The following is a 26,072-nucleotide window of genomic DNA, read 5'->3' as shown; positions in this document are numbered from 1 at the left end:
TTGGCTACTGGTTTTAATTGATGTGTTGGCTAGTGGTTTTATTAATTAATTGATTTGTTGGCTAGTAGTTAAAATGGATTAATTGTTTTGGCTAATGTTTAAAATTAATCAATTGTTTTGTTGGTTAGTGCTTTTATTTATTAAATTGATTAGTTGGTTAGTGCTTCAATTTATTAAATTGATTGGTTGGTTAGTGCTTTGATTTATTAAATAGATTTGTTAGCTAGTGCTTTTATTTAATTGGGGTGTTTAGGTGCATGTGTATATCCTTTTATTATTTTGTATTTTTGGCAATCGTGCTTTTTTATTAGGGTGACCATTGACTTCTATCATATTGTATGGGTATGATGTACTACTATGCCAATCAATGGGTGCAGGGTGGGTCTAGTGGGCCTGGGGTGGGTGGTTAGGCTTCCTGTGGCTTTTCTGTGGGAAGCGGGGGAGGGTGGGTTAACCCAATAATTACTATAGCGGCATGCTATTTATTTATGCTAGCTGGCTAATGTTTTATTTAATAATGGGCAAATGAGCTATTATCCATATCTTGTTCCTCAGCTCTCATGTAAAGCAAATAACAGAGAAACAAAGTACTTTGCTCGAAATTACTGCTTTGATATTTTAGGAAACAAATGTCTCCTTGTTGTTGGATGCTACTTAGGGATTAGATCATTTAGAAAAAGACAAAGCTGAGAAGAGAAGAAAGTAATCCCTTTTGCATTTAGTGTACTCCAAACAATGGTGAAAATATATACTGTACATATGTACAGTGTTTACTATAATAAGGTGGAGGATATTGAATGATTGCACTGTAATTATATAATTATCTTGCTTGTTAAAATTGACCTTTTATTATTAAATCCTTAAATGAAATTGGTAACCAGGCTGTGAAAAAAAAAACCCTGGTCCTCACAGTATTATAACAATTTGCAGCCTTAGAAAACCGTATGTAGGCTGCTAGCAAACTACAGTAAGAATGTACACAAGAAAACACTTTGTGGCGCTCTAGCACTCAGTGATAATAAGGCACATTGATAGCAGTGATTACAGTAAAATATAGTAGCAGTGATTAGTGCATAATAAATCCAAAATATGCCTCCACTCAACCCTTTTTTAGACTGTTTAGCAAGTCTAATCCAAACATATACATTATCTCTAAACAATGAGGGGAGCGGTGGCTGTACAAAAATAAAAACTACATAGAGTAGTAACAGTGGTGAAAAGAAGGTAAATCTTCTAAGGTCCTTCTCACACTTTGGACAATGTCGTATCCGGTATGCTCAAAAGATAAGAAGAGACAACAATAGTGTAGATGGAACAGACGATTTACTCCCACACAAAACCCCTGATTCAAGGTTTACATCAAGTCAGAAATAACAAGCAGTAGTGTTTGTGTCCGAGAGCCGAGTGTGCTGCAGACCAGCTAAAGGCTGGTGCAAAAGATATTGCAAGCTTCATAAAAGCATTTTATTTTAGTTTAACTGCAAACGATTGATGCCGACGGAGACCCCACGGGGGGAGGGGAGGGGGGTTTATTGGTAGGTACTGTTGTAGGTATTTTAATGTTTATTGGGGTAAAGGGATTGGGTGAAGGGGGTACTTGGCCAAGGGTGGGTGGTTAGGCCTACCGGTGGGTAGCAGGAGGGGTTAACCCCATTACCATAGCGGTTATGAAAGGGTTAACTCATTCCGCAACCTTTCCGGAGGCCTAACTACCCACATTGGGCCAAGTACCCCCTTCATTCACCCCCTCTGTAATTATTGCTGACTTTGAAGTACTTTGAAGGACTTTGTATTTACCTTCTCGGTACCCACACTGATCCTATCACTTTGGATTACTCTGCGGTCGGACATAGGAGTGCTCCAGCAGGTCACTTTAGGGCACTATAGGCTGCACACATACTAGCCTATTGTTCACCTGGCGGCACTCCGGTTCTGAAGCCATGCGATCGGACACCTTAGGGTCCTCCTGAAGAAGTGTCATATGACGCGAAACACGTAGAGGTGACATCATCACGCAGCAGAGAGCACACGTGGCGACATGAGCCAAGGTAGCTGCGGTCATCCCCTAGCTTTGTATGGGTGCAGTCTCGATCCAGTGTAAGCTGTGACCATCTAGCAACACATTGGACATTTTCCCATCTTTTGAGCCGTGGGTTTTGGATTAGTGGAACCCCCGTTAGCGCTTCGGTTTTGTGGATGTTTGGGTCTACGAGGATCCCATTTTATTATGTCAATTTTATTTAGTCAATTTATAAAAGTTTTAATGAATTTTGACTTATTGTGTGTTTTCTCTTTTTGCGCTTCCTTTTTTATGCATGATGCGATCGGACACACATGATGTCCCCTCACCTACCTGCCAGCAACCAGTGGACTCTGTATCTCTTTTACACTAGCTGCTTGATTGGGGGCTATACAGCTTGCATTTTCCACCCCATGGCAACTAGAGAATGTTTCCACACTACCAAGATGGCTATTAGTGTCACCTGGCAGTCCTATCGCTAGCCTGCATGTTAATTGGTGTTAGCATCCCCAGTGTATTCAGTAGATAGCGCCTAGATTGCACATTATTACTGTACAGCCACTATTATACAGTATCACCTACACATGCTTAGCACAGGTCACATTTTCTATTGTGTGATGCCTTGCACCAAGTAGTAAGAGACAGTAGGCTCCCACCTACGTGCTAAAACTAGGCAGACCTGACAAAGGTATCTGACTTAATATACACCATCTTGGAATAGAGGGTTGCTATCATATAGACACCAGTTCAGCTTTAGTTGATAAACAACAAACCATATTATTTACACTCATTAAAAAGATAGTGGACAATAAATTCCATCGAGCTCGCTCATGGAGATTAAAACCCATGACCTTGCAGGTGATAGAATCTATACTAACCTATCACGCATGCTGGATCCTGAACACTTAACATAGTGTCTACATAGCAGGATCAACTTTTTGTGTTTAATTTTTGTTTTAACTACCTTTATTTTAATTGGATATCAATAAAGTTTGTTTTTAATTTTTTCACTAACCATCCGGGTGATAATAGAGTGCGCATACTAGGTTACAATACACCCAAGCTCACCAGTAGGAGAAGCCGTAATCTAAAGGACATCCTAGTGAAGAGTCATTTTCAAGTAAAACCACATACAACCTGGATTGACAAGAAACCCATTGGTTCATATGCATGCGGCCGTTGCAGTGCTTGCAGATACATACCTAAGAGGACTGAATTCATGGACTCTAATAAACAGCGAACATTTAAAATGAATGAATTCATTAATTGTGTCACAGAGGGAGTGATTTACCTGATAGTTTGTGCCCGCGGCAAATTATATGTAGGGAAAACCTTCAGACAATTTAAAAAGAGAATCCTTGAACATTTGGGTTCCATTCGAAATGCCACAGACACACCACGTAGTAAACAAACACAATGGCAATAGTGATCAACTCATTTTTATTGGTATCCAACATATTCCTTGGGGCCAACGTAAGGGTGACTGGGACAGGATACTGTTGCAGACTGAGTGTAGATGGATTTACACACTTGATACACTCAGTCCTATTGGTCTCAATGAGGGCTACATCTACAAGTCCTTCCTGTCAAACACTATATTATCAAGCAGGATATGAACTATCTATCTAAGTGTTTTTAAGGGGGAACCGGGTATACAGATAATTTTAGAGTCCGTTTTGACCTACTGGGCGGACAACATAGGTCAGCACAGTCCTACACTACCCATACCTACCTGTCATGCATCAAATGTGACCCCCATTCAGACCTATGACCTCTGTCTCCAGCTACACCCATCCACATGTACCTGAATAGCCTGTGTATTCACACTTACGCATTCAGATATTGGCCCCAGGGTATTATGTATAAAGGGACTTGTGGTCACTACCTTCAGCTATACCTTTCGAGTGCACTTTTGTCCAAGAAATCTAATTAGGTGTATTCATTTAGACTATTTGGGCGTGCTTTACCTTGGATCCAAACAGCAGTGTATTCCTGCATAGATCCAATACATTTGTGTGTACATAACAATGAACCTAGCCACAGCACAATAAGGGTTCAGTCAATGATATTTCCTTTTAAACCCCTTGAGTACAATTATCTATCCCTCAGGCTGTCAATCACCGTTTCACTGTGTGATTGGCGAGATTCTGTGCTCCGCCCCATCCTACGGGTATTTAGAGTGACAGCATTATTCAGTAGGTTACCTCCTACCTTGAGAAAGCGCCAGCCCCCGAGCGCGAAACGTACGTCGGGATGACGTCATCGCGTTGACGTCGGAGGTCACGGGTGAGACTGCTCCAGTACCGGGGAGGGAGAGGGTGTATACCGGTGTCTGTGGTATAGTCAGCTGTAGCGCTTGATACTGCTCTGCAAGAGCAATTGTTGGCATTTGTTGGTTTACTATTGTGGGATGCTGCTTACTCCCATGTCGGCGGCAGTAATCGCTTCAATAGTGCTATTATACTGATCACGGCACTTCTAACATTGCTACACTGCTGATGTATGCTATATATAAGGCTCTGTGTTCACTGTGACTGTAACATACACTATACTGTTACACCCTCTTATCTGATTTAGGAGGAGGCTATTTTATATGTTTTGAATATTGGCATTCTTCCTACCTATAGATACTCCTATACCTACCTCCTGTTTTATATCTTTTCCCCTGTACTTTGAGTAGCACAATCAGGAGGGTTCAATTTATGAACCAAATATATCTGTATATATAGCAATTAGCCTCCTGTGATCACCCACACCTTGTGTTTTAGATGTTTTTAATGCTTACTGATTTTTGCGTCGTTATAGTGTATATATAATATTAATAAAAGTTTATTGTTTTGCCTATAATTAGGCTTTTTAGTGGTAATTGTTCACTCCTAGAATTGGGTGAGATTACAAGTTATCTCCCCCATAGCCTATTTTGATATATGTCAGGGAGCATTTCACCCCTGCTACTACTTATCATTAGCCTGTTTGTGCAGTGGTAAAAGGGATCTGTGGGAGACTTTCTTTGTCTTCTTGTTTACTTGCTACACCAAAATGAGTGCTCATACCTGTAGTAGCTCCTTCCCCCTGGCTTCCTTTAAAAGCAGAGCAGATAAGCTATTTACAGTATGAGCAGTGAGCAGCTAAAAAGTATTATGTGACAGGGATGTACCAATCAACTGGTTTAGCTCACGTTGCAAGAGCCGCAGCATAGAAAAGCGGTGCTTGTGGATTTTAATCCTTTCGGTCTGACACCATTACAGTCATTAGGTTGGTGCCTTAGGCTTATCAAACTCTATATAGTTGGTAGGGAAATCATATTAGGAACTGTGGGATGGCATTAGCATATATTTCCCAGCCAGGTGCCTCACGTGTGCTCCTTTTTCAGCACAGGCATGTCTCTCTAATTTATTTGGATGGACAATTGAGGGGATCTATATACAGTACAACTGGAGACACTACTGTACTAAAATCTCTCTCTATCGTTGTATTCAATGGCAGAGTTGAATAAATCTGCTCATCTTTTTTATTAATCAATCCGCAGATGCATTATGGTGGGGGTGGTGCTGATTTTGACTGAGCAATCCTTGGAATTCCAGGAAACATATTTTGACTGGTTCGCCCATCTCTAGAAAACAGAAGTCAGCCTACATGGTCAGGTCTCCATGTCCAGGTAGTGTTGTAGTCAGATCTACAATGTTATTGATTTATAGTAGAGTAATTCATTACTTTCTATGACTCTGTAGTTTAGATTGTTAACTTGATAAGGAACTCTTTGGTGCTAATTCTGCAGGTTGCGGTAGTGCCAGTCCAGCGCTATCGCACAGAAGGCCTCATTGAGTTTAAGCTACGACAGATTGCAGCCTGCAGAATAAGAGCAATTGTATTATCTCTCTTCAATGTGTATAGGGTTGTGTACACTGTAAGACGTTATAGAAAATACTTCTCTAAAGATTAGCCCCTCATCTTTATTTGTGATTATCTATAACCATATACAGAAAATAAGACAAATCCTCAGTGAAATCATGTTTTTCTATCCAGATCTGTTTCTTAGGGATCTTATTTCCCATCTGGTTGTAGTGGGCTTTGCCTGACACCTAGGGGCAGTTTATAAAATTGACATGCAAAAAACAAAAGAAATGTACCATACCCATTCTGCTTATTCCGGCATTGAACCTATGAGGGATGTTCTGAAAATATTTGCAACTCACATGTGTTGTAGATTATGTAATGTTGTTATTGAAAGGAATATTATTGTGCATGTAAATAATACTACTGTACTGTCTATGCAGCTGTTGTGTACATTAAAATGATGACAGTCAAAGTAACAATTACTTATTTATGTCCTGTCAAAAACAAATATTTTTTTTTATATTATGCGGTTACCCCGAAAGGCTTTAGGATTGATATGTGAATCCCACTGCATAATAATCCCATAGAACCAAACAGGGCGCTACTTTGCATAGAACAAACAGATTCAGTAAACAATATTGGGGTGTATAAGACAGATTAAATTTACATTGCAAACTTTTGAGAAATAGAGATTTTCTAGGAAATAATAACTTCTCTCCATTAATTGCTACCCTCCCCAGACTTGTCTGCAAGTCCAATCTTCACTATCCTCCAGAATCGAATAGTATTTGTCTTATATGCCATTATATTGTTCATTGCATATGTTTGTTGTGCAAAGTAGTGCCCTGTTTCTTTGGTTCACTGTTTATCACTACTCTGTTGTTGGCTGTACTTGGTATTCACAACAAGACTTGCAATAGGGTAGAATATTATTTATTTATGTCGTTAGTTATTTTTAAATAGAATATATTTAAACTTTTATTTATTTTATTTATAACTAGAATATATTTCAATTTTGGAAAAACAGCAAAACAGTATTTTATAAAAGAAATTTGAGAGGCACTAATTTAAACCAAATTTTCCAAGAAAATGATTTGGAAGCTAGAAAGGGCTCAGAGTTGCATTAACGATTTGGATGCATTGGAGAAACTAGAAAGTGATGGGATATGGTAACCCTTAAAAAAATACTGTAATACTGTAGATCTTAAAAAAATTTGGAAGATGTTTTATGAAAACTTTGTATCCAATAGATAATTGCTTATGCAAAATAATTAAGTTACTGATATCCTAACACAGACAATGTCTTAATTATTTGGATGATAGGATTACTGTAATTAAGGAAATTAAGGACAAATTACAACTGCCTATTGATTCTGCATATTTTATTAAGAAAGATTGACAAAACCAAAAAAGGTTAAATACACTAAAAGAAATCAAAGATATATATTTTTAAAGAGGATGATTATGCAAATGGAGATTGCAGAAATTGGAAGACAAGATGCAATACATGACAGCAACATTCTGTAATATATAGACATAGAAAAATCTTTGCACCATACTCTGGTGATACAGTATGGGGGAGAGGATAGAGTACCACAAAATGGTGAAAGGATGCATTTTCAGGATCAAAACATAGATAGAGTCCAAAGAGTTTTCCTAGGACATACAGTATACAGCACATGAGACTAGCAAAGAGATTACATTAAACATAAATGCTTTACTAAGATTTTTCTTGACTATCCCAGATGAAGTCAAATGGCAAATCCTTCATTTTTTCCTGAAATATTTTGTCAAAACTTTCACTTTGTGCCACAGTCATTACATTTTTCCAGTCCCCAACAGTGCCTGTAGACAGAAAACAAACAGTGATTGATAAGACTTTAGTCAGATGCAAAACCAAGTGTTGGAGTCGTTTTATGCAAATTCTATGGACATATTGTTTACATAGTTGTTCTGAAGTGTAATGGGTATATTTCACAATTAATTAATATTAATGAAATAATATCAGCATTAATCTTACTAACCAATGTTTTTTATTTGTATATTCTTCCACAAATCTGGCCAAAAATTATTTTCCATGTCAAATAATAGCTATGTCCTTAAAGTTTATTATTGGCTTGTAACATTTCCATGATGGAAACACAAGCTTGTTGAGTATAGTTGTTAATGCATAAATAATGGAATCGAAAGGTCACGGTAGACCAGACCTAATTCACGCCGAATATACTGGGCACTGATTGAACAGGACAAAATGATAAAATAAACTGAAGATTTATTCCCTTTCGGGCAAACACAACACTGTAACACAAATAACACTTGAAAATAGCACTTACGGTAAAATAACAGGGTGAAGTATCCGAGAATAACAACTGGCTAGTGTAACACCTTTCTCCCCCCCCCCCCCCAATCGCAGATAGAGGCCATGTGGGGAAATCTACAATTGTGTTACTGGGTGTGGTGCATTACCTGATAGGCTCACAGAAGGCCTGAAGCTCCGCCACTGGAAGCCTGGGGTTACCTGATCATTCACTGCTTGGCGGGGCCTCCGTGAAGATAGTCTCTATATATAGAGGGTCTGAACCCAGACCCAGGAATCAGGCTGCGCGCCACTGAGTGTCTCTTTACTTAATTAAACAGCAAAAGGGGCAGATCTCCTTCCTTAAGGCCTGTCCCTGAACCAACCAACAAATTGGGGCAAGGGTAACTGTATCTGGGGCCTATGGGGTTAACTGGCCTAGTGCAAGGGGCTACTGCTCCCCTGCACCCTCACTTACTCAGCTCCCTGCTCAAACTGCTGATTCTCTCAGCCCGCAAAATGTATCCATTCCCCCTTACCGGGAATCCTTGAGCCTTATTGGCTGTTCTGAAGCACCCGGTGTTGTTGGCCCTTAGCCTCATGGGAATTGTAGTCCCGCGGAGGCTACAGATGAATTGGGGCTGCATGTGCGATCCCACTGCGCATGCGCGACTCTCCAATGGCCGCCGCAACTCCCGCACTCCATCTGCGCATACGCGACCACCGCGCATGCACGCATATACAATGGCGGCCCCCGCTAGCCGGGTGCGCCGCACAGCCTCCCAAGCCTTAGAGTGCTTTCTGCTCTGGCCCCCACCTTTGCCAACAGCCGGCGGGTCCGTCGCTGGCTCTGGCGGCACCCGCGCCCGCGCTGCGTTCACGGAGGGGGGTCTCTGGGAGCCCAAGGTGACCAGGGCTACACAAGCAATTCTCCCTTGCTGGATTAGAGTCACGAACCATCAACTACGAACAGCGAACACTCTACAACTCTGGGGTTGGGGCAACTGCCTCTTTATAGGGGTTGAATTCCAATCACAAACAGGCAAGGAACTCAGGGAGGAAGCAGGAGTGCCCCCACCTGGCAACACCAAGTCTAGGGCTGAATGGCTGGGCATTGTCTAACCCATAGGAGGGGTTGATGGCAGATACTTAATGTTATCTGGCCCATCCCCACTCCTTATGGCTCTGCAGCTTGATAGTCCTGAATATCTCCAGACACCTTGACAACAAAGCCACTGGACGCCCTTTGAAGTCAGACTCCCAAAGCTCCCAGTTCATCCTCAATGCACATTTATCTGCAGACATCTCACCTGATTAAATCAGAGGCCCCTCCATACAAATGTAACTCACATGCAAATCCCATTACAAGTATGCTATCTGAGAAATTAGTCCATACAGTCACATAATCCCCTGAACACTTTGCAGGGCTGACTCCCAAATTACATCACAGTGCTTCCCCATAGATTACAAAACACTTTACCTCATTTGCCTGCTTAACTAGACTTGGGAATTGAATTCACAGGGAATAAAAGTGCTTTGGAATACACATACATAGTACATTATACATTAACCCTTTCTCTTCCCAGACGAATTAGGGGTAACTAGCTGGGTATAAACCCTTTATTACAGGCCAGATTACCCCTGATCGTCACAAAAGGCATCAGTAAAATAAAGTAAAACATACTGAAATTCAGAGCAATAACCAATGTTTTCGGCTAACAAGCCTTTCATCGGGGTCAACAAGTGGCCTCGGTCTACACTACAGAAATTATACTTTCAGTAAATGCATTGTTACATATTGTAACGAGTTTAATAATTGCCATGCCCATTACCCATAATACAGATCATGGGAAAAAAACTCAAATGTGATAACATTTTTGTTTAACACTGTGCACTGCATAACTTGCAATCAACTTTGTTCATGATCAGTGCAATTGTATAAACTTCACTGTAAAGGTCTTGGGTCTCAGACACATTTAAACCAATGATTTTCTATCGAACTCTTCAGAAGACCAGCCATATCTTCTGGATCCGTTTGAACAAGTCAGAAATAATGCTACTAAAATGCAGAATAATAAACTCATAAACCATGGTCACCCGGTGGTCTGGTTTATATATAGCAACATAATGTTTTGGGGACATGTTTTTGAAGTATTTAACTATGTTTTTTGTCACATTGGATGTAGCATTGGGTATTTTTGTCTTTTGTCATATATATATAGTAGCTTCGAATTTACAAGGTGTGAGGAGTTTCTCCAAAGTTATGTTTAGCTCCGGTGACTATCCGATTCCAGAGATAATGGTGAAGTTAATGGTATTACTTCCTGTTTTTTAAAGGGATTTATATGGCCATTCAAAAGGTTTAAAGCAAGTAACTTTCCCGGTAAGTAGGAGGTCTCCAGGGATAAAAACAAACTAAAAAAAACACCCTAAACTATACAGCGCGAGTGAGTGCTACACTAGTGAAAAAAAATAATTAAACTGTGCTACTACTCAATGATTAAATAAATACAATAATAGTGATACCTATTGTGATAACAAATGGTTGGAAGCTGCCAAGGCGTCCCATATAGTATGTTATCTCATCAACTTACATACAACAGGTTATAAAGACAAAACAGGGATACCTGGCGCTCAATAAACACACAGTTCATGAGATGTAACGTCCATAAGATGCAAAAAGTCCCTTGTGAAACCCTCTCCTGGATAGTCCAAGTGTTAAGGAATGGAGATAGGATGCTGGAGAATCCTCCTAGAAGATATAAAATGGTGTGCTTGTTTTATCTCTTCTAGGAGGATTCTCCAGCATCCTATCTCCATTCTCAACACATGGACTATCCAGGGGAGGGTTTCACAAGGGACGTTTTGCATCTTATGACGTTACATCTCATGAACTGTGTGTTTATTGAGCGCCAGGTATCCCTGTTTTATCTTTATTAGCTCCGCAGATATTGCTTCTTTAATAGTACACGATGGACCAATTTTAACTAGCTTTTACCTTTGCGCAAAAAGTCTCCACGGTCTTTGTACATTATTTTTTCTGACATGGATTCATTATTTGCAAGTGGATCCATTTTCATCTGCTTGAATGTTGCTTTCTTCACCACGGAATCCAAGGACTCATCATCTAACTCTTTCCCCACAAATTTGCAGATTTGTACAACAGTGGATCGCAGATCCTGAAAATATAAAATTTCTTAAATACCATACAGTATAAACACCTCATGCTCTGGTTTCCCAGCGAAGCATGAACATATTACACTTGTAGAATATGAGAAGATAGCCGATTAAAAGAGAAGAAGCAGCTATATAGATATGTAAGAAGAAACAAAGCACTGTAGTAGAAAAAGAAAATCTAATGAGAAAACAAAGTAACTAAAAAAAGGATAGGTGCATTTATATTTGTATTTATTTATTGAGCCTGACGAAGCCTGTGATCAGGTGAAACGCGTAGCTCCTGTTTTGGACCCCCAGCAGCCACCGTAGGAGAAGCGGAGTAAGTGACGTCACAGCCTGACCACGGACTCGGGAGCCAGGGATACCATCTGGAACTGTCACCCAAAACAACTATATATCTATATGACTTGGGCTGATGAACAGCTTGGGTAGCCACCCAGTTAAAAAGGGCTGGAATATAAGAATACATATATGCCAAAGTGGAGCAGGTTTTGTTTGGCTCACTATTTCTCATGTGTTGTTTTTTTTTGCTGTGTTTAAAGCGACAGGCACAATAAAGCCTTATTTTAATTTCACTTTAAAACAGTCTCCCTTGCGTACCTCTACACATGTCCTCCTACATATGGTGTTAGAATCGGAATTGAGGTGGTTCTTGAAGTTAAAAAGGGCCCGGAGATTGCCTGTGAATTTTTTTTTGTGCTTTTTGCCTACAAACAGCCTGAGCAACATAAATCAAAGAATCTCATTCATCAGAGACCAGAGTTAAAGAGACACACCAAGGCAGGAAATCTACACTGCACTGAAACTTACAACACCACAGATGGACTCTTTTCCCCGATTCCAAGAGGAGAAAGAGAGACCGTGCAGAAGCAGGTAAACCTTATTTGCCTATCACAAATAAAGTGTAATATGGTCATTGAAATAGGGGTTTTTCCTTCCAGCTGTAGTCAGGGTTCAAGAAGTAAGTTAGCCCTTAAAAGGGATAGGCGTTTGTTGTTTTCAAATGTTTCGTTGAAGCAGTGAACACAGATGGTGACACACGACCGGTACTTATTCTGCAAGTAAAGGCTGCCACACCGCATAGGACTAACAGTTATGAATGGAGTATATGCAGAAAAGTGTGAAAATTGATGCAAGACTGTGCTGAAGCAGGGGAATTTTCAGTAAACAATTGCTGAGGGTAAAATTGCCCTACTGGGGAAAAAGGAGTTGCTTAGCTGTGTAAAAGGTATCCCAAAGTTTGAAGAGTGAATGCCATAATACCCAAAGTTGAGACTGAACATTACTAGACTCAAGCAGAAAACCACATTATTTGGTTGAAGCGGAGGGTATTGCACTTAGCAAGTAAATATAAATAGCCTCCTGGGCAAAAAAGAGTCCTTCTGGATATACGAACTCCAGACGCTTACACCATCAGGCCTTAACATCGAGTTTGACCTCAAGGCATTTTTAATCAATAAGTGATGAGCTTTGATCTGATACTTTGGTCTCTGTGCCTCAGGTGATCCTTTACATGTTTTTTCCATTCAAATATTAATTATTTTGATATTCACGTTAAAACACAGGGGTTAATATTACGTTGATTATTATACTGTCGGTAATTTATATACACTTTAGCGCGGGGCTATGTGCTGAGCACTGTGTTTTTGGAGCTATTATTTTGGTGGTATATATCTTGGAATTTTTCTAAGATGCATACTGTTAGGTTTGAAATCCGTTCCCTCTGCATTCTAAATGTCACATATCTGTTTGGTGGTCCCATTAGTATATTTGTATTTTTATACACCTCACTGGAGGTATTAAATTAGACCATGGTGTTTATCACATTAGGAAAATCCTTATAGGTTATATTATTCATGTATGTATACCTTTCGAACAGACTAGTGTCATTATTTTAATATATATGTATAACTCCTATGTATCCAGCTTGGCTAAACAACAGTATACCATTATGTATTTGACAGGCATATGATATAAATGTATGTTTCATGTTTTGTGTTAGTATGAGTATGTTTTTTGTAGCTGAGACACTCAGACACCATGTTCCCAATGCGCATGTCCAAGATTCTTTATTAGGGACACTGCACCTTTAAACTGGGACTATATTTAGGTGGACTAGTTGTGATTGATGCACTACTTTTTTGCCCCTGAGGAAGGAAGCGCAGTCTTCCGAAACGCGTAGGGCGGATCACTTGTGCACCACCGACGTTTCAGAGTACCCTCTACATCGCTAACAGCTCCTTGGACTTTCAGCTACACGGACAATTCACAGGCTTCCAGCTGCATGCAGACCCTTGCCTGTATTCATCTGCCACGCAGCGCTGCTGTGATTTGCCAGCGTCCCACGTTGTCATTGCGCACGGGGTGACGCCTGTTCCGGCTACACGCGGTCCGGCGTGCCTGCCCAGCTGAGACCTGAGCAGAGAAGGGGAAGGAGAAACCCCGTTGGAAGCTCCTGTGTCCCGTGGGATCGCTGCTGAGTTTGGGAGCTGACATCTACCATCACGAGAGGGGATACTCTCTGAATTATCCACTGCATATTTACCATCAGAGTCTGGTAAGCGGCCAGCTTAGCCAGTGTTGGTGTGCACATATATACCTTTTTAGTGTTTATTATTCATTATATATTGAATTGTCTTATTAAATGTTTTTATTGCTCATTAATCATCTGTTTGTCTCAGCCTTCGTTGTCTATATGTGTTAGTATGTTTGTTCTTTAGGAGGTTTTATTGTATTACACTATGTTTGTTTTTATATCTTTTACATGATTTGACCGTCTTCGTGAGGAGAGCCCCAGAGGACATCCACTTCTATCTGGTTGTATATATTTTGATTCAGGCTTAGCGCCATAGATATAACATTTTTCTTCATCTGTTTATCTGACATAGGGTGTCAGAGTTATATCATAGGCTGCTGGTCTTTTTTATCATTAGCGCTGCCTTGTTTTGTTGTTAAAGAACTTAGCAAGTAAATGGTTTAAACCAAACAGAAGTTTTTACCTAGCAACTGCACATCCAGTATATCTAAAAAGAGAGAATGCATGCACAGTACTTCTGATATTGTAAAACTTACCCAAGAAAAAGAAAAAATGTCTACAGAGATGCCTGTGAGAGCCACGACTTCTACAAGCAAAATATGCCCACCTGTAGGACTTCCACAATTGGGGGTTCTAGCAAATACAGTGGCAACAGCTGCAATAGCGCTTCCTGAGGTCAGGAAGAAAACTACACCTTATAGCCCCAAAATGGAGGACAAGATGCAGCGTTCCTGTAATGAACCCTTCCCCACGGAAGAGTGGCCCTTCCAGTCCAATAAAGAGGAAGACATCTCTTACGGGGAACCCGAACCGAGTCACACCCACAAAACACCCCAAGAATGGTGGGGGTGCCTGAACTCGGCACGGACAGAAAATACCGCTCTCTATGATGACGAATATGGTCGACAAGAGAAAGAGCGGGAGCAGCAGATCACCCAATATTTCTGTCAGCTAAAGCAACTGCAAGAAAAGTCTGGCGTATATAATGAAGCTGCTGAAGTATCAAATAAAGAAGGAGACCTCATTATTCCTGAAAGGACGGAGTCATCCAAAACAAAAAGGCGGAAAAGAAAAGCGTTTCTTCACTTACCGTGGAAGGAACAGACACGTCGCAGATCCTGTGGAGGAAAAGGGGGACCGAGTTGCCCTGCAGCCTAGAGAAAATGGAGAATTCGTCCCGCGGTTAACTGAATATCCAGAGGGCCCAAGGCAGAAGTCGTGTACTCCATAGAAGTGTCTGTCCAGTGCCAATAGTGAGGAACCCTCAACCAACCATCCCAGAGAAGCGGAGCCGGAACCAGTGAGTGTCGATCCGTTGACCAGCCCTGAAGATGCCCTGAAAAATGCCAGGCATGACTGTGATATGCTCCGTGAACAATTGAAACAAAAGAAAGATGGTTACACAGAGCTACAGAAAAATAACGTGAAGCTACAGAAAGATGTGCTCACAATTTACTCTTTGGCCAGGACAGAATTGGACGATCTCCGGACTGGGCTAGATACTGCAAATGCTACTCTTTCCGCCATGGATGAAAAGCAGAGCCAATCTGATAAAATGATGGCTAAGCTGAAGCGGAAGTATGAGGAGACACTGAAGCAGATGACAGTCTTTCAGCAAGAGATTCACACTCTTCGCGTAGAGCTGAATGCCTCACAACAGGAGGTCAACAGTGTCCGGACAGAGGTGGACGTATCTCAGAAAGAGGTTCATACACTCCGCAGAGCACTGGATGCCTCACATCATGAGATCAACAGCTGCCGCACAGAACTGGAAGTTTCCAGAAAGGAACTTCACAGTCTCACTGAGGAGCTGGATATGTCAAAGAAAACTATCCTCCATCTTAACTTAGATCTCAAAGTCTCTCAGAAGGAGCTTCAGACCCTCAACCTAGAGAAGGAAGTCTCACGCCAGGAGACTGTCATTCTCAAAGCAGATGTGCATAAATGGAAGGAGGACTGCAAGGAGGCCCTGAATAGTACAGAGACTGAAAAAGGAGAAAATTTAAGATTAAAAAGAGAAAACTTAAAACTGGAAGAAGAAAATTCTCATTTGACAGACTACGTCAAGGAAAAGAATGAAAAGCTGTACGATCTTAAAGAAATAAATAGACTTTTGGAAGGTGAAAAATTTGAAACAGAGCACCGACTGCAGAACAAACTGCAAGGTCTGTGTACACACCTCCAGAATGTCGAGGAGAAGCAGCGAACGCTGCAGGAAGAAAATCTGCAGGCTGCTAAGGAAATACAACTGCTGCAGGAACGTCTGATTACCCAGTGTGTCCTCGCAAAGCAGCAGGATAAACTGAAGGCTACCCTGACCATCACCAAAGCATCTCTAGAGGCTAAGCTTAGAGTCCAGGTGACTCTGTACAAGAGGGAGAGCAAAAAGGTCCAGAAACTGAGATGAGTATCTGCAGCCCAAGCGAAGAAGTTCATAGTGCTCCACAAAATAAAGAATGATAGGTGGAAGCAAGCTCAGAGAAAGCACAGGGAAGAAATAAAGACCCTGAAAGGAGAATGGCAGGAAACACTCAAACAGAGTGAGACTCTGCAGCCCAGTAACTTACAGATGCCTCCAATACGGGAAAAGGTATTGGCTCTGCCCAAGCATCGGTATCCTACAGTAACTAGGGCCCGTGAGGACAAGGGTACAGTGAGAGCTTGGGATACCACTCACCTTCAAAACAAGATTACAAAGTTTGAGCCACCTAAGAAAGCACTAGCCAAACCTGCAGCCGCCCAACAGGCAAGGAATGCAGAATCAAAGCCAGAAGAATCCTTAGATGAGGAAGCTGAAAAGAGAGGACATTCTCTGTAAATGGAGCTGGAATCGCAACTCAATCCCAAAGAAGCTGAACTGGCGACTACATTGAATGGGAAAAGTGCAGGGAAACAGCTTCAAGAACTGAGGGCTCAAGTGGCTATCCTTGGGCGCTCTTGTGAAACCAGGAAATGGACATTTGGTGCTAAAGTGGAGCACATGGGAAGGATGGCGAGAGAGAAAGCGATTTGCATACGCGCTCTGCTACTGTCGCCATACAGTCTGCCTACAAAAAGAGGAGTGCCCGATACAGGGGAAAGCTCAAGACCATGTGGTCAGTAGAAAGACTGTACTGTACTTGGAAAAAGTTCTCCTCGAGCGACTGAGGACTGCTGAGCTCAAGCACCTTCTGGAGGAGACACTACTAAACTGGAGGAAGGGCTCCAATCCCAGCAGGACTGAGGGTTCTCCTCCATCCACTCTCATTCAAGTCACAGAGATATCTTGAATGAGACTGGAAGAATGGGCTTTGGCCGTGGCAAGCCCGAGCTTCCCACAAACAGGGGAGGTATGTAACAGGGGAGATAGGATGCTGGAGAATCCTCCTAGTAGAGATAAAATGGTGTGCTTGTTTTATCTCTTCTAGGAGGATTCTCCAGCATCCTATCTCCATTCCTCAACACTTGGACTATCCAGGGGAGGATATGCTGCCCGCACGCAGCACACAGCTCTGCCGGAACTAAAAACACGCTAGTTTTGTTTCCGGAGGACAATACGAACAACAGTGTCGCTTCTTGAGTTCCTGCTGGACGGAGACCCAGAGGAGCACTGCGATCCCATGCGGTGAAGATACCAAGTGAGCTGAGTAGCTGAATCCTCGTCTTGTGCATGAGTATACCTCATAGAACGCTGTTTTTACTTTGTTGTTTGTGAGTTAGCATTTTGTTGGATTTTAAGGGATAATAAATGTGTATTTTTTTGGACATATTGCACTAGGATCGGGCGCTTTCTGTTTGTGTTTTTTGTATATATATAAATCTGTTTGAACTTCCCTATCCCCACACTATTGTCAGGTGGGGGCATCTGACATATGATCGGGCTATTTAACCCCTTTCGGTGCCAGTGTCAGCACCTGCTTTTGAACATACAACTAATATCACCTTTTTCTTTATGTGCATATTTGTACCGAGACGAGGTGTGGATTGATACAGATAGACTCTGCAAGCAAGACTGCAGAGCTTCTCTGAGGATAAAGATTCCAAAAGCCGGGGTGTGCAGCGCACAGCAATGAATGAAAAAAGCAGGTCTTGCCAAACGATTCTTTATTGGTATGTCATCATGAATAGGGAGCAGCAGCAAACCTTCTACGCGTTTCGTTCCAAAGAACTTTATCAAGAGGATAAGCACTCACGCATGGCCGTGTGAGTGGATTATTATTATTTATCATTTATCATTCCATTTGAAGGGGGGTCTGTGAGTTGGGGATTTTTTCCCTATCTCTCACTGTATATTTCCTTCGCACATTATAGTTCTTTACCCCTGATTGATCTATATTTGTGTGTATCTATCCATACCGGGGAAGAGACTGCACACCAGCAGCAGGGAAGAGGAAGAGACGGCACGCTAAGGAGAAACAAAGACACCTTTATACAACGGTGCTCACACAAGGCCATGTGAGTATTTATTATATATTACACCATATCCTCATATGTTATTTTCCCACTATTGGTGGTTCGTTTGGTCTGAGACTCCTCGAACATCAAATACACTAGTTCAGACTTTTGTATAATAGGTTTTATTGTCCATACTCCCCAACCTTTTTTGTTTTTCTACTCATACTAAGGATCCTGGATAGATCATGGTGGGGTTGAGCCGCAGGAGGAAACTCCACACCAAAAGGGTGATATTATTCCCCTCAAGTAGGTACTTCCTTTATTAATCTAGAGAGCACCCAGGTATCTTCTGTTTTTCTAGGTGCATTTATGGTACTGTATGCAGTACATTCTTGCTAAAACTTGACCGCACTTTACTATTAGAAAATTACAACTTAAACAATTGCTTTGTTTTCTTAAAAAGTCAATGACATCAATTAGACATACACCATCTTAGCAAGGTCAAAATCCAGGCCCTCAGTATTATGTATTTCTTGACTTAATTGTGCTAACTGGAGCACTACTGGGAAAGTGACCTCAAACACAGCAGAAAACAAAGAAGTCCCAATGCACAGCCAATAGGACACATTATTTCATTCATTTCTATTTGTTTTATCTTATCATAAGTATGGGTCATTTAGTTACATTTTTGGGCTAAACATGTTAAGCCGGCAACCACGTCAAGGTTTTCAGCAGGTACCTACACTACCATTGTTATACTGTGTCCTTTGTATTTCCTCCACTGCATAGAGAAAGGAGGAAACACAAAGGATAGGCAATAGCATGGTATGCGTGGCATGTATGTGGTGCCAGGGGTTTAAACTTTAGGGGTACGGTACGTTTGAGTTAAAACTAGTTAAGAACACCAGAAGTGCCCTGATAAATTGAAGAAAACAAAAATCTTGAAAGATGTGCTAGAAAAAAGAAAATACTTCAAGCTTATTTTGCAGCAAAGGTTAGCAGCACCTTTCTCCTGGGGGGAATAAATCTCTCAAAGATTACTAGGATTATCTGTGTGTACTTGGATCTAGTGATTATGGTGTGGAATGGATGAGCTGAAACTATAAAACGTAGCCTGCAAGAGCTGCTCTCATCTGCACAGAACCAGCATGCTAAGGGTTAACACCTGCTTTTGCTTAGCACTATGAGACCTATTCTATGAGCCTCGATAAGCCACTTATCGAGCACTTATCGGCCAAAATGCCTACTGCTATTCAGTAGGACTCAATAATTGGGCGATAAAGGCCTTAATCACCAAATTTTTCAGCCGTCATAAAAAAAATTGCCGGGTGAGCGGCGATAAGCCACTTATCGGCTGGTTCTGAAACTCATGCAATTATAGCAGCCGTGATTAGCTTATCGAGGCCTATCGCGGCTCTAGAATGGCGAGTTTCTCCCAAAATCGGCACAAATAGACTTCAATGGACAAATTCAGCTGAAAACGGAAGTAAGCCTCCCTGTTCCTATTGATCATAACACAATATTCCCATTATAGCTCAGAATATCACACCATCTACCACCAGAGGGAACAAGAAAGTTCCTCAAATGGAATTAAAGTGAAGCAGCTCATTGGAGAAGTGGGGAATGACAGAAAGGCTTTGTCCCTTCACTTTTCATTTATTAGTTGTAGCTGTATTTCAAGTTCTAAATCTTGAATGTTTTTGTGTAATATAATGGCTTACAGTATGTGTTTAAAATACCGTATTTCCTCAATTCTAAGACGCATTTTTTCCCCATTTTCACATGTCTGAAATAGGACTGCGTCTTAAAATCGATGTTCTAAAAAAAAAACAGCTAGGGGGCACTGCTGGAGATGCTGGCCGGGTCTTCTGTGTGCAGCAAACCGCATGGCGGCGATCACGCCCTCCCTCTCCCTCTCGTGCAGAGAGATCAAGCCCCCCTCCCCCTCGTGCAGAGAGATCAAGCCCCCCTCCCCCTCATGCAGAGAGATCACGCCCCCCTCCCCTCGTGCAAAGAGATCACGCCCCCTCTCTCTCCCGCTTCCTCTCTCTGCGCTCTTTCTCCCCTTCCACTTACTCTCCCCCTTCCTCCCTCTCTCTTTCCCCCTTCCCCTCTCTCTCCCCCTTCCCCTCTCTCTCTCCCCCTTCCACTCTCTCTCTCTCCCCCTTCCCCCCTCTCTCTCCCTCCCCACTCTCTATCTCCCCCAAGAAAAAATTCTGCACATTTAATATAGTGTGTTTTTTCCCCCCAATTTTTTTTATTAAATCAAGGGTGTGTCTTAGAATCGATGGCGTCTTAGAATCGAGGAAATAGGGTATAAATAAAGGGCTACATATCAATAAAATAACTGTGAACTCAAACTTCTGGATTTACAGGATTTCTTCTGTGCTGCCATTTTCAATGTTCTGCATTTCCCTGCTGTATAAATGTCACTGATGTTGTCAGAGGAGCCATATCGTGAGCTTGGGCCTTATACAAATTGTTTCTAAGCCTTCCTAATGTTAGTCTCTTTAAAATGAATGGAGCAGAACTCTTCCCCAGCACTGATAAAAAAAACTGCTCAGCATATTGAATAATGGTCTTGTTGTCTGATCTGAAAATTACCTCATTGTCCAATTGTCTACTTGAGGCCAATAAAGAGAACCCTAAAGCAGCAATCCCCGTTCCTCTTTTACTTACTTTACCAAGGTAGTTTCCCAAAGCGGATCCTTGCTCCACAACCTCCGGATCTCAATATATTTATGTTTTTTTGTGCTGTTTTTTTACACACACACACAAACACACAAAAAAAACTATAAATGTGGCCGCATTGTCACCAATAGAAACTTACAAAGGCCACTGGTGTGATTGACCCTACGACCATTTTCTACGGAATATAAAATGAAAAAGAAAAGTGCATTTTACCCTGATCATGTCTTCATACTTTATGAAGAGGATATTGAAATCGTCCTTGTGGGTAAACCATCCTCGCAAATGATCAAACCAGGCGCTACCAACAACTGTGGAGGACAAATTTTGAGTTACATATTAGAATAGTTTTTGTTACTGCATAACCAATCCTTGCTGTAGTGTGTGGACATATACACATACACAGTGTTCGACAAACCCATGCTTCCACTCGCCGGGGGCGACTAGAAATTGCTCCTGGGCGATTGGCCCAAGCAGCACACGTGCTGCTGTTTAAACTCCCCCGCTCGCGCTGAATTTCCCCCGCGCTGATTGCCCGCCAGCGTCGTGTGCCAAGTCTCCCGCTACAGACTCCCACCCAATCGCCGCCTCGCATCCACGTGTGCCCCACGCTGTGATTGGTGGGTTCCCTCCCCCTGGTCCCCGCCCCTGCTCTGCGCGGATTTTCCACTGTCTCTCCTGGTTCACGCTGTCATTGGTGGGCTCCCTGCTCTGCGCGTGATTGGCCACTCTCTCTGTGCTGGCGTGCATCCCCGCTGCCTCAGACAGCGAGCGGGAGCAAGCGAGACACCGGGAAATTTAGCCGCCCCCAGGGACCTGGTCGGTACCGCCTTCCCGCGCCGGTCCGGGGACCGCAAACCCGTCAGCCCCCGAGGAGAGGCCTGGATACAGGGGAGCAGAGAGGCAACGAGCGATGTCATATGCCATGAGCAGAGAGGACTGTGGGAGCGAAGGAGTGATGCGGGGGTGAGAGACCCAGGAGAGGCAGAGCGAGCGCACAGGAGGGTGTGTGTGTGTGAGAGTGTGTGTGTGAGTGTGTGTGTCTCGATCTCTCTCTCTGTTTGTTGCTCTCTCTCGCTCTCTCTGTGTGTGTGTCGCTCTCTCTCTGTGTCACTCTCTCTCTCGCTCTTTCTCTGTGTGTCGCTCTCTCTCTCTCTCTGTGTCCCTCTCTCTCTCTCGCTCTCTCTCTCTCTGTGTCGCTCTCTCTCTCTGTGTGTCGCTCTCTCTCTCTGTGTTGCTCTCTCTCTGTGTGTTGCAATCTCTCTCTGTGTCGCTCTCTCTCTCTCTCTGTGTCGCTCTCTCTCTCTCTCTGTGTGTCGCTCTCTCTCTCTGTGTGTCGCTCTCTCTATCTGTGTGTCGCTCTCTCTCTCTGCTTGTCGCTCTCTCTCTCTCTGTTTGTCACTATCTCTCTCGCTCTTTCTCTCTCTGTGTGTCGCTCTCTCTCTCTGTGTAGATCTCTCTCTCTATATGTTCTCACAACCCAGGGGGAGCATGAAGGAAAAAACAACAGAAGAAACACAATCTAAGTGCAGACTGTATAATTCAGTGTGACAATATGTGAAAATCTTGGCTCTCGTGTGCAGCCTACTCACAGTATAGCAGTAGGGTATGGGCAAATACAGGATCTGTGGAGTCTGTAAAGTCTTCTAGATGTAGACAGGATACCTCTCACATTCACAAATCAAATGGATGAGAACATGGAAAAATAGAAAGAAATCTCCATGGTGCAGATCAATGGTAAAAAAGGATAACTTTATAATGTAGCTAAAAAATGCGCACTTACAATGTTAAAATTAAACATAAGCATTATCATAATTGACTCAGGAGTGATAGGGATATGGCCACCGGTCACCGCACCGCCGTTACTTCTTTGCTGTTCACCGTGATATTTCCAGGATCACCTCCAGTGCTTTCCCCGATGCGATACGTCACTTCCGGTTGATGCTCTGAGCTCCGTCGCGTCTCTTCCTGTGCGGCTCGTGATGGACGGCTGGCAGGACCAATCCTTGCACTTCCTGGGCGGGTCCACTCTACGCATTTCGACCAATAAGACAACAGGCTTCGTCAGGAGTCCACTGTCTCCCCTGGTTCGCGCTGTCATTGGTGGGCTCCCTGCTCTGCGCGGTGATTGGCCACTCTCTCTCTGTGCTGGCGTGCGTCCCCGCTGCCTCAGACAGCGAGCGGGAGCAAGCAAGACACCGGGACATGGAGCCGCCCCCAGGGACCTGGTCGGTACCCGCCTCCCCGCGCCGGTCCGGGGACCGCAAACCCATCAGCCCCTCGAGGAGAGGCCTGGACACAGGGGAGCAGAGAGGCAACGAGTGATGTCAGAGGCCCTGAGCAGAGAAGACTGTGGGAGCAAAGGAGTGACGCGGGGGTGAGAGACCCAGGAGAGGCAGAGCGAGCGCACAGGAGGGTGTGTGTGTGTGAGAGTGTGTGTGTTTGTGTCTCGATCTCTCGCTCTGTTTGTTGCTCTCTCTCACTCTCTCTCTCTGTGTGTGTGTGTCGCTCTCTCTCTCGCTCTCTCTCTCTGTGTCACTCTCTCTCTCGCTCTCTCTCTGTTTGTCGCTCTCTCTCTCTCTCTCTCTGTGTCGCTCTCTCTCTCGCTTTCTCTCTCTGTGTGTCGCTCTCTCTCTCTGTGTGTCGCTCTCTCTCTCTGTGTCGCTCTCTCTCTGTGTCGCTCTCTCTCTCTGTCGCTCTCTCTCTCTCGCTCTTTCTCGCTCTGTGTGTCGCTCTCTCTCTCTGTGTAGATCTCTCTCTCTCTCTGTGTGTCGCTCTCTCTCTCTCTCTCTCTGTGTTGCTCTCTCTCTCTCTGTGTCACTCTCTCTCTGTGTCACTATCTCTCTCTGTGTCGCTCTCTCTCTGTCTCTCTCTGTGTGTCGCTCTCTCTCTGTGTCGCTCTCTCTCTCTCTCTGTGTGTTCGCTTTCTCTGTGCTGCTCTCTCTGTGTGTGCGTCTCTCTTTCTGACTCTCGGTCTCTCTCTTTCTCATACCCACACTCTCTCTGTCTGTCTCTCACCCTCACTTTCTCTGTCTCACACTCTGAACCTGGATATCTTATTTACGCTATATATCTTGATTGCCCTATACTACACCGAAATAACCTATACTGCTTCTTCCAGATCTGACTCAAGCTTCACACGGAAGACATTGGAATCCCCCTTAACCCAGAAGTCAGGTAGGGAAGACTCCCCTCCAACATATAACATTGCTGGAGTGAGGGTACCTGGACATTGAGGAACTGAGGATCATGTAAGATCCCAGATGGGATTGCTGCTTTAGATATTGTGAAGCAGGAGCATCCAGACACTGGTTAAGGGGTGCAGGAAACTAGTTATTCACATCTGGCATTTTTTTCTAGATCTCACATTTACACACACACACACACACACACACACACACACACACACACACACACACACACACACACACACACACACACACACACACACACACACACACACACACACACACACACACACACACACACACACACACACACACACACACACGTAACAAGGACTAAATGTAGTATAATGTAATACAATAAATAAACTTATGTCAAAAATGAATGTTGTTCTTACTAGGAATTTATTTAATTGTATTTTTTAAAGCGAAGCGAGACTAGGGGCGGGGCTGGGGGCGGGACTAGGGGCAGGACTAGGGTCAGGACTAGGGCGGGGTTGGGGCGGGCCTAGGTGGCGAGTAGATTTTATGGTTCGGCGAGTAGAATTTTGGGTGATTTGTCGACCACTGCACATACGTACACACACACACAATATATTTATTATATACATATATATATATATATATATATATATATATATATATATATATATATATATATATATATATATATATAAAATAAAAAATAAAAAAATAAACAGATGGCACACACATATGTGGTAAAAAGGTGCTTGTCCCATACAGGTAATGTATAGATAGGTTCCTTACCGAGTAGATCCAGGATCCCAAGATCACGAGGCAAGAAGGAGACAGCACACTCAAAGGTACAAAAAGCAGCGTGTATTCAGTAGAAAAACCGGCACATAAACCCGACGTTTCGGTCCTTGACACAGGACCTTTCTCAAGGGAGTGCTAATACATAATGACACCTGACAAACATATATACCCACCACCCATTAACAAACAGATCCCTGATAGGCTAGACCATGATGTAAGACAGCTGTGAGCACTAGCTAATCAATTATGACATCAGCACTGAACAACAGTGGTCTCAGATGGCGTCTCATGTATCATGCTGATCATTACTGCCTTAGGTAGCAGTGGCGCGCGTGCGCAATGTACATCGCAACTAAAAAAATAAGGGGAATACCTAAAAGGCACAGGCATTCAATGCGTATGTTAGTTTGCACAAAAAGGTCAACAGAGCATATCAGTGGAACATATCCTAACAATACATAATTGAAATAGCAGCTGTAGAGACTAACATTCAATTCAATATATATATATAGCAACTGTAAATATTCCTGTATATTCATTTGCATGTCTTAGACAGGTCTGCAACCCTGTCTTTCACCATTATCACCCAGCAAACAGCACTTCCACTGCAGCAAGGGATTCTGGGAAATGACATGCAAATAAGCACACAGTGCCACTTTTTATCTCATGCTCACATTACATGAGCAACCCTTAGTCAATGCATGCTGCTTTAATATATATATATATATATATATATACATATACAGTGTTCGACAAACCTATACATTTGCTCGCCCCGGGCGAGTGGATTTAACCCCCGGGCGAGTAAATATTGGCCCAAGCAGCACACGTTTGGTACTAGGTGGCGAGTAGATTTTTTTGTGTGGCGAGTAGATTTTTTGGTGATTTGTCAACCACTGTACATATATATATATATATATATATATATATACAAAAACACAAAAAAGAAAGCGCCCGATCCTAGTGCAATACTGTCGCGGCCTAGTTTATTCTTACCTTTACCCGGTCTCGGCCGCGACAGATACCGGGCGCGCGCCAAGATGTCTCGCATGCGCGCCGGAGCCTCGGAGGATCGGTCCTCCAATCGAGGCACCCCCTCCCCTCTCCGGGTCCCCCGGAGCCCCCCACCGCCATCCCCCACAATAGAGCAACCCAGGGCTCCCTCGGGGAGCCCTGGGCACG

The 26,072-nt window shown here is 43.0% G+C and overlaps 1 protein-coding gene across 2 annotated transcripts in view; it reads right to left on the bottom strand.

Annotated features, from left to right (window-relative positions):
- Nucleotides 1–6,520: 6,520 nt before the first annotated feature.
- LOC142493540 (amine sulfotransferase-like) overlaps nucleotides 6,521–26,072 on the bottom strand; it is an 88,427-nt gene continuing 68,875 nt past the window's right edge. The window contains exons 5-7 of one of the 2 annotated variants that reach the window (XM_075597715.1): nucleotides 21,145–21,239; nucleotides 11,152–11,332; nucleotides 6,521–7,702 (exon numbers count right to left, since the gene is read on the bottom strand). In XM_075597715.1, the coding sequence (XP_075453830.1) occupies nucleotides 7,578–7,702; nucleotides 11,152–11,332; nucleotides 21,145–21,239 (401 nt within the window). In that variant the 3' untranslated portion in view covers nucleotides 6,521–7,577. The remainder of the gene's footprint in view (nucleotides 7,703–11,151; nucleotides 11,333–21,144; nucleotides 21,240–26,072) is intronic. The other variant, XM_075597713.1, reaches the window with a different exon arrangement.

Source organism: Ascaphus truei, chromosome 4 (assembly GCF_040206685.1).
Source record: "Ascaphus truei isolate aAscTru1 chromosome 4, aAscTru1.hap1, whole genome shotgun sequence".
Taxonomy (NCBI): Eukaryota; Metazoa; Chordata; class Amphibia; order Anura; family Ascaphidae; genus Ascaphus; species Ascaphus truei.
The sequence above is the reverse complement of the archived record's forward strand: the minus strand, read 5'-3'. Positions and strand labels throughout refer to the sequence as shown.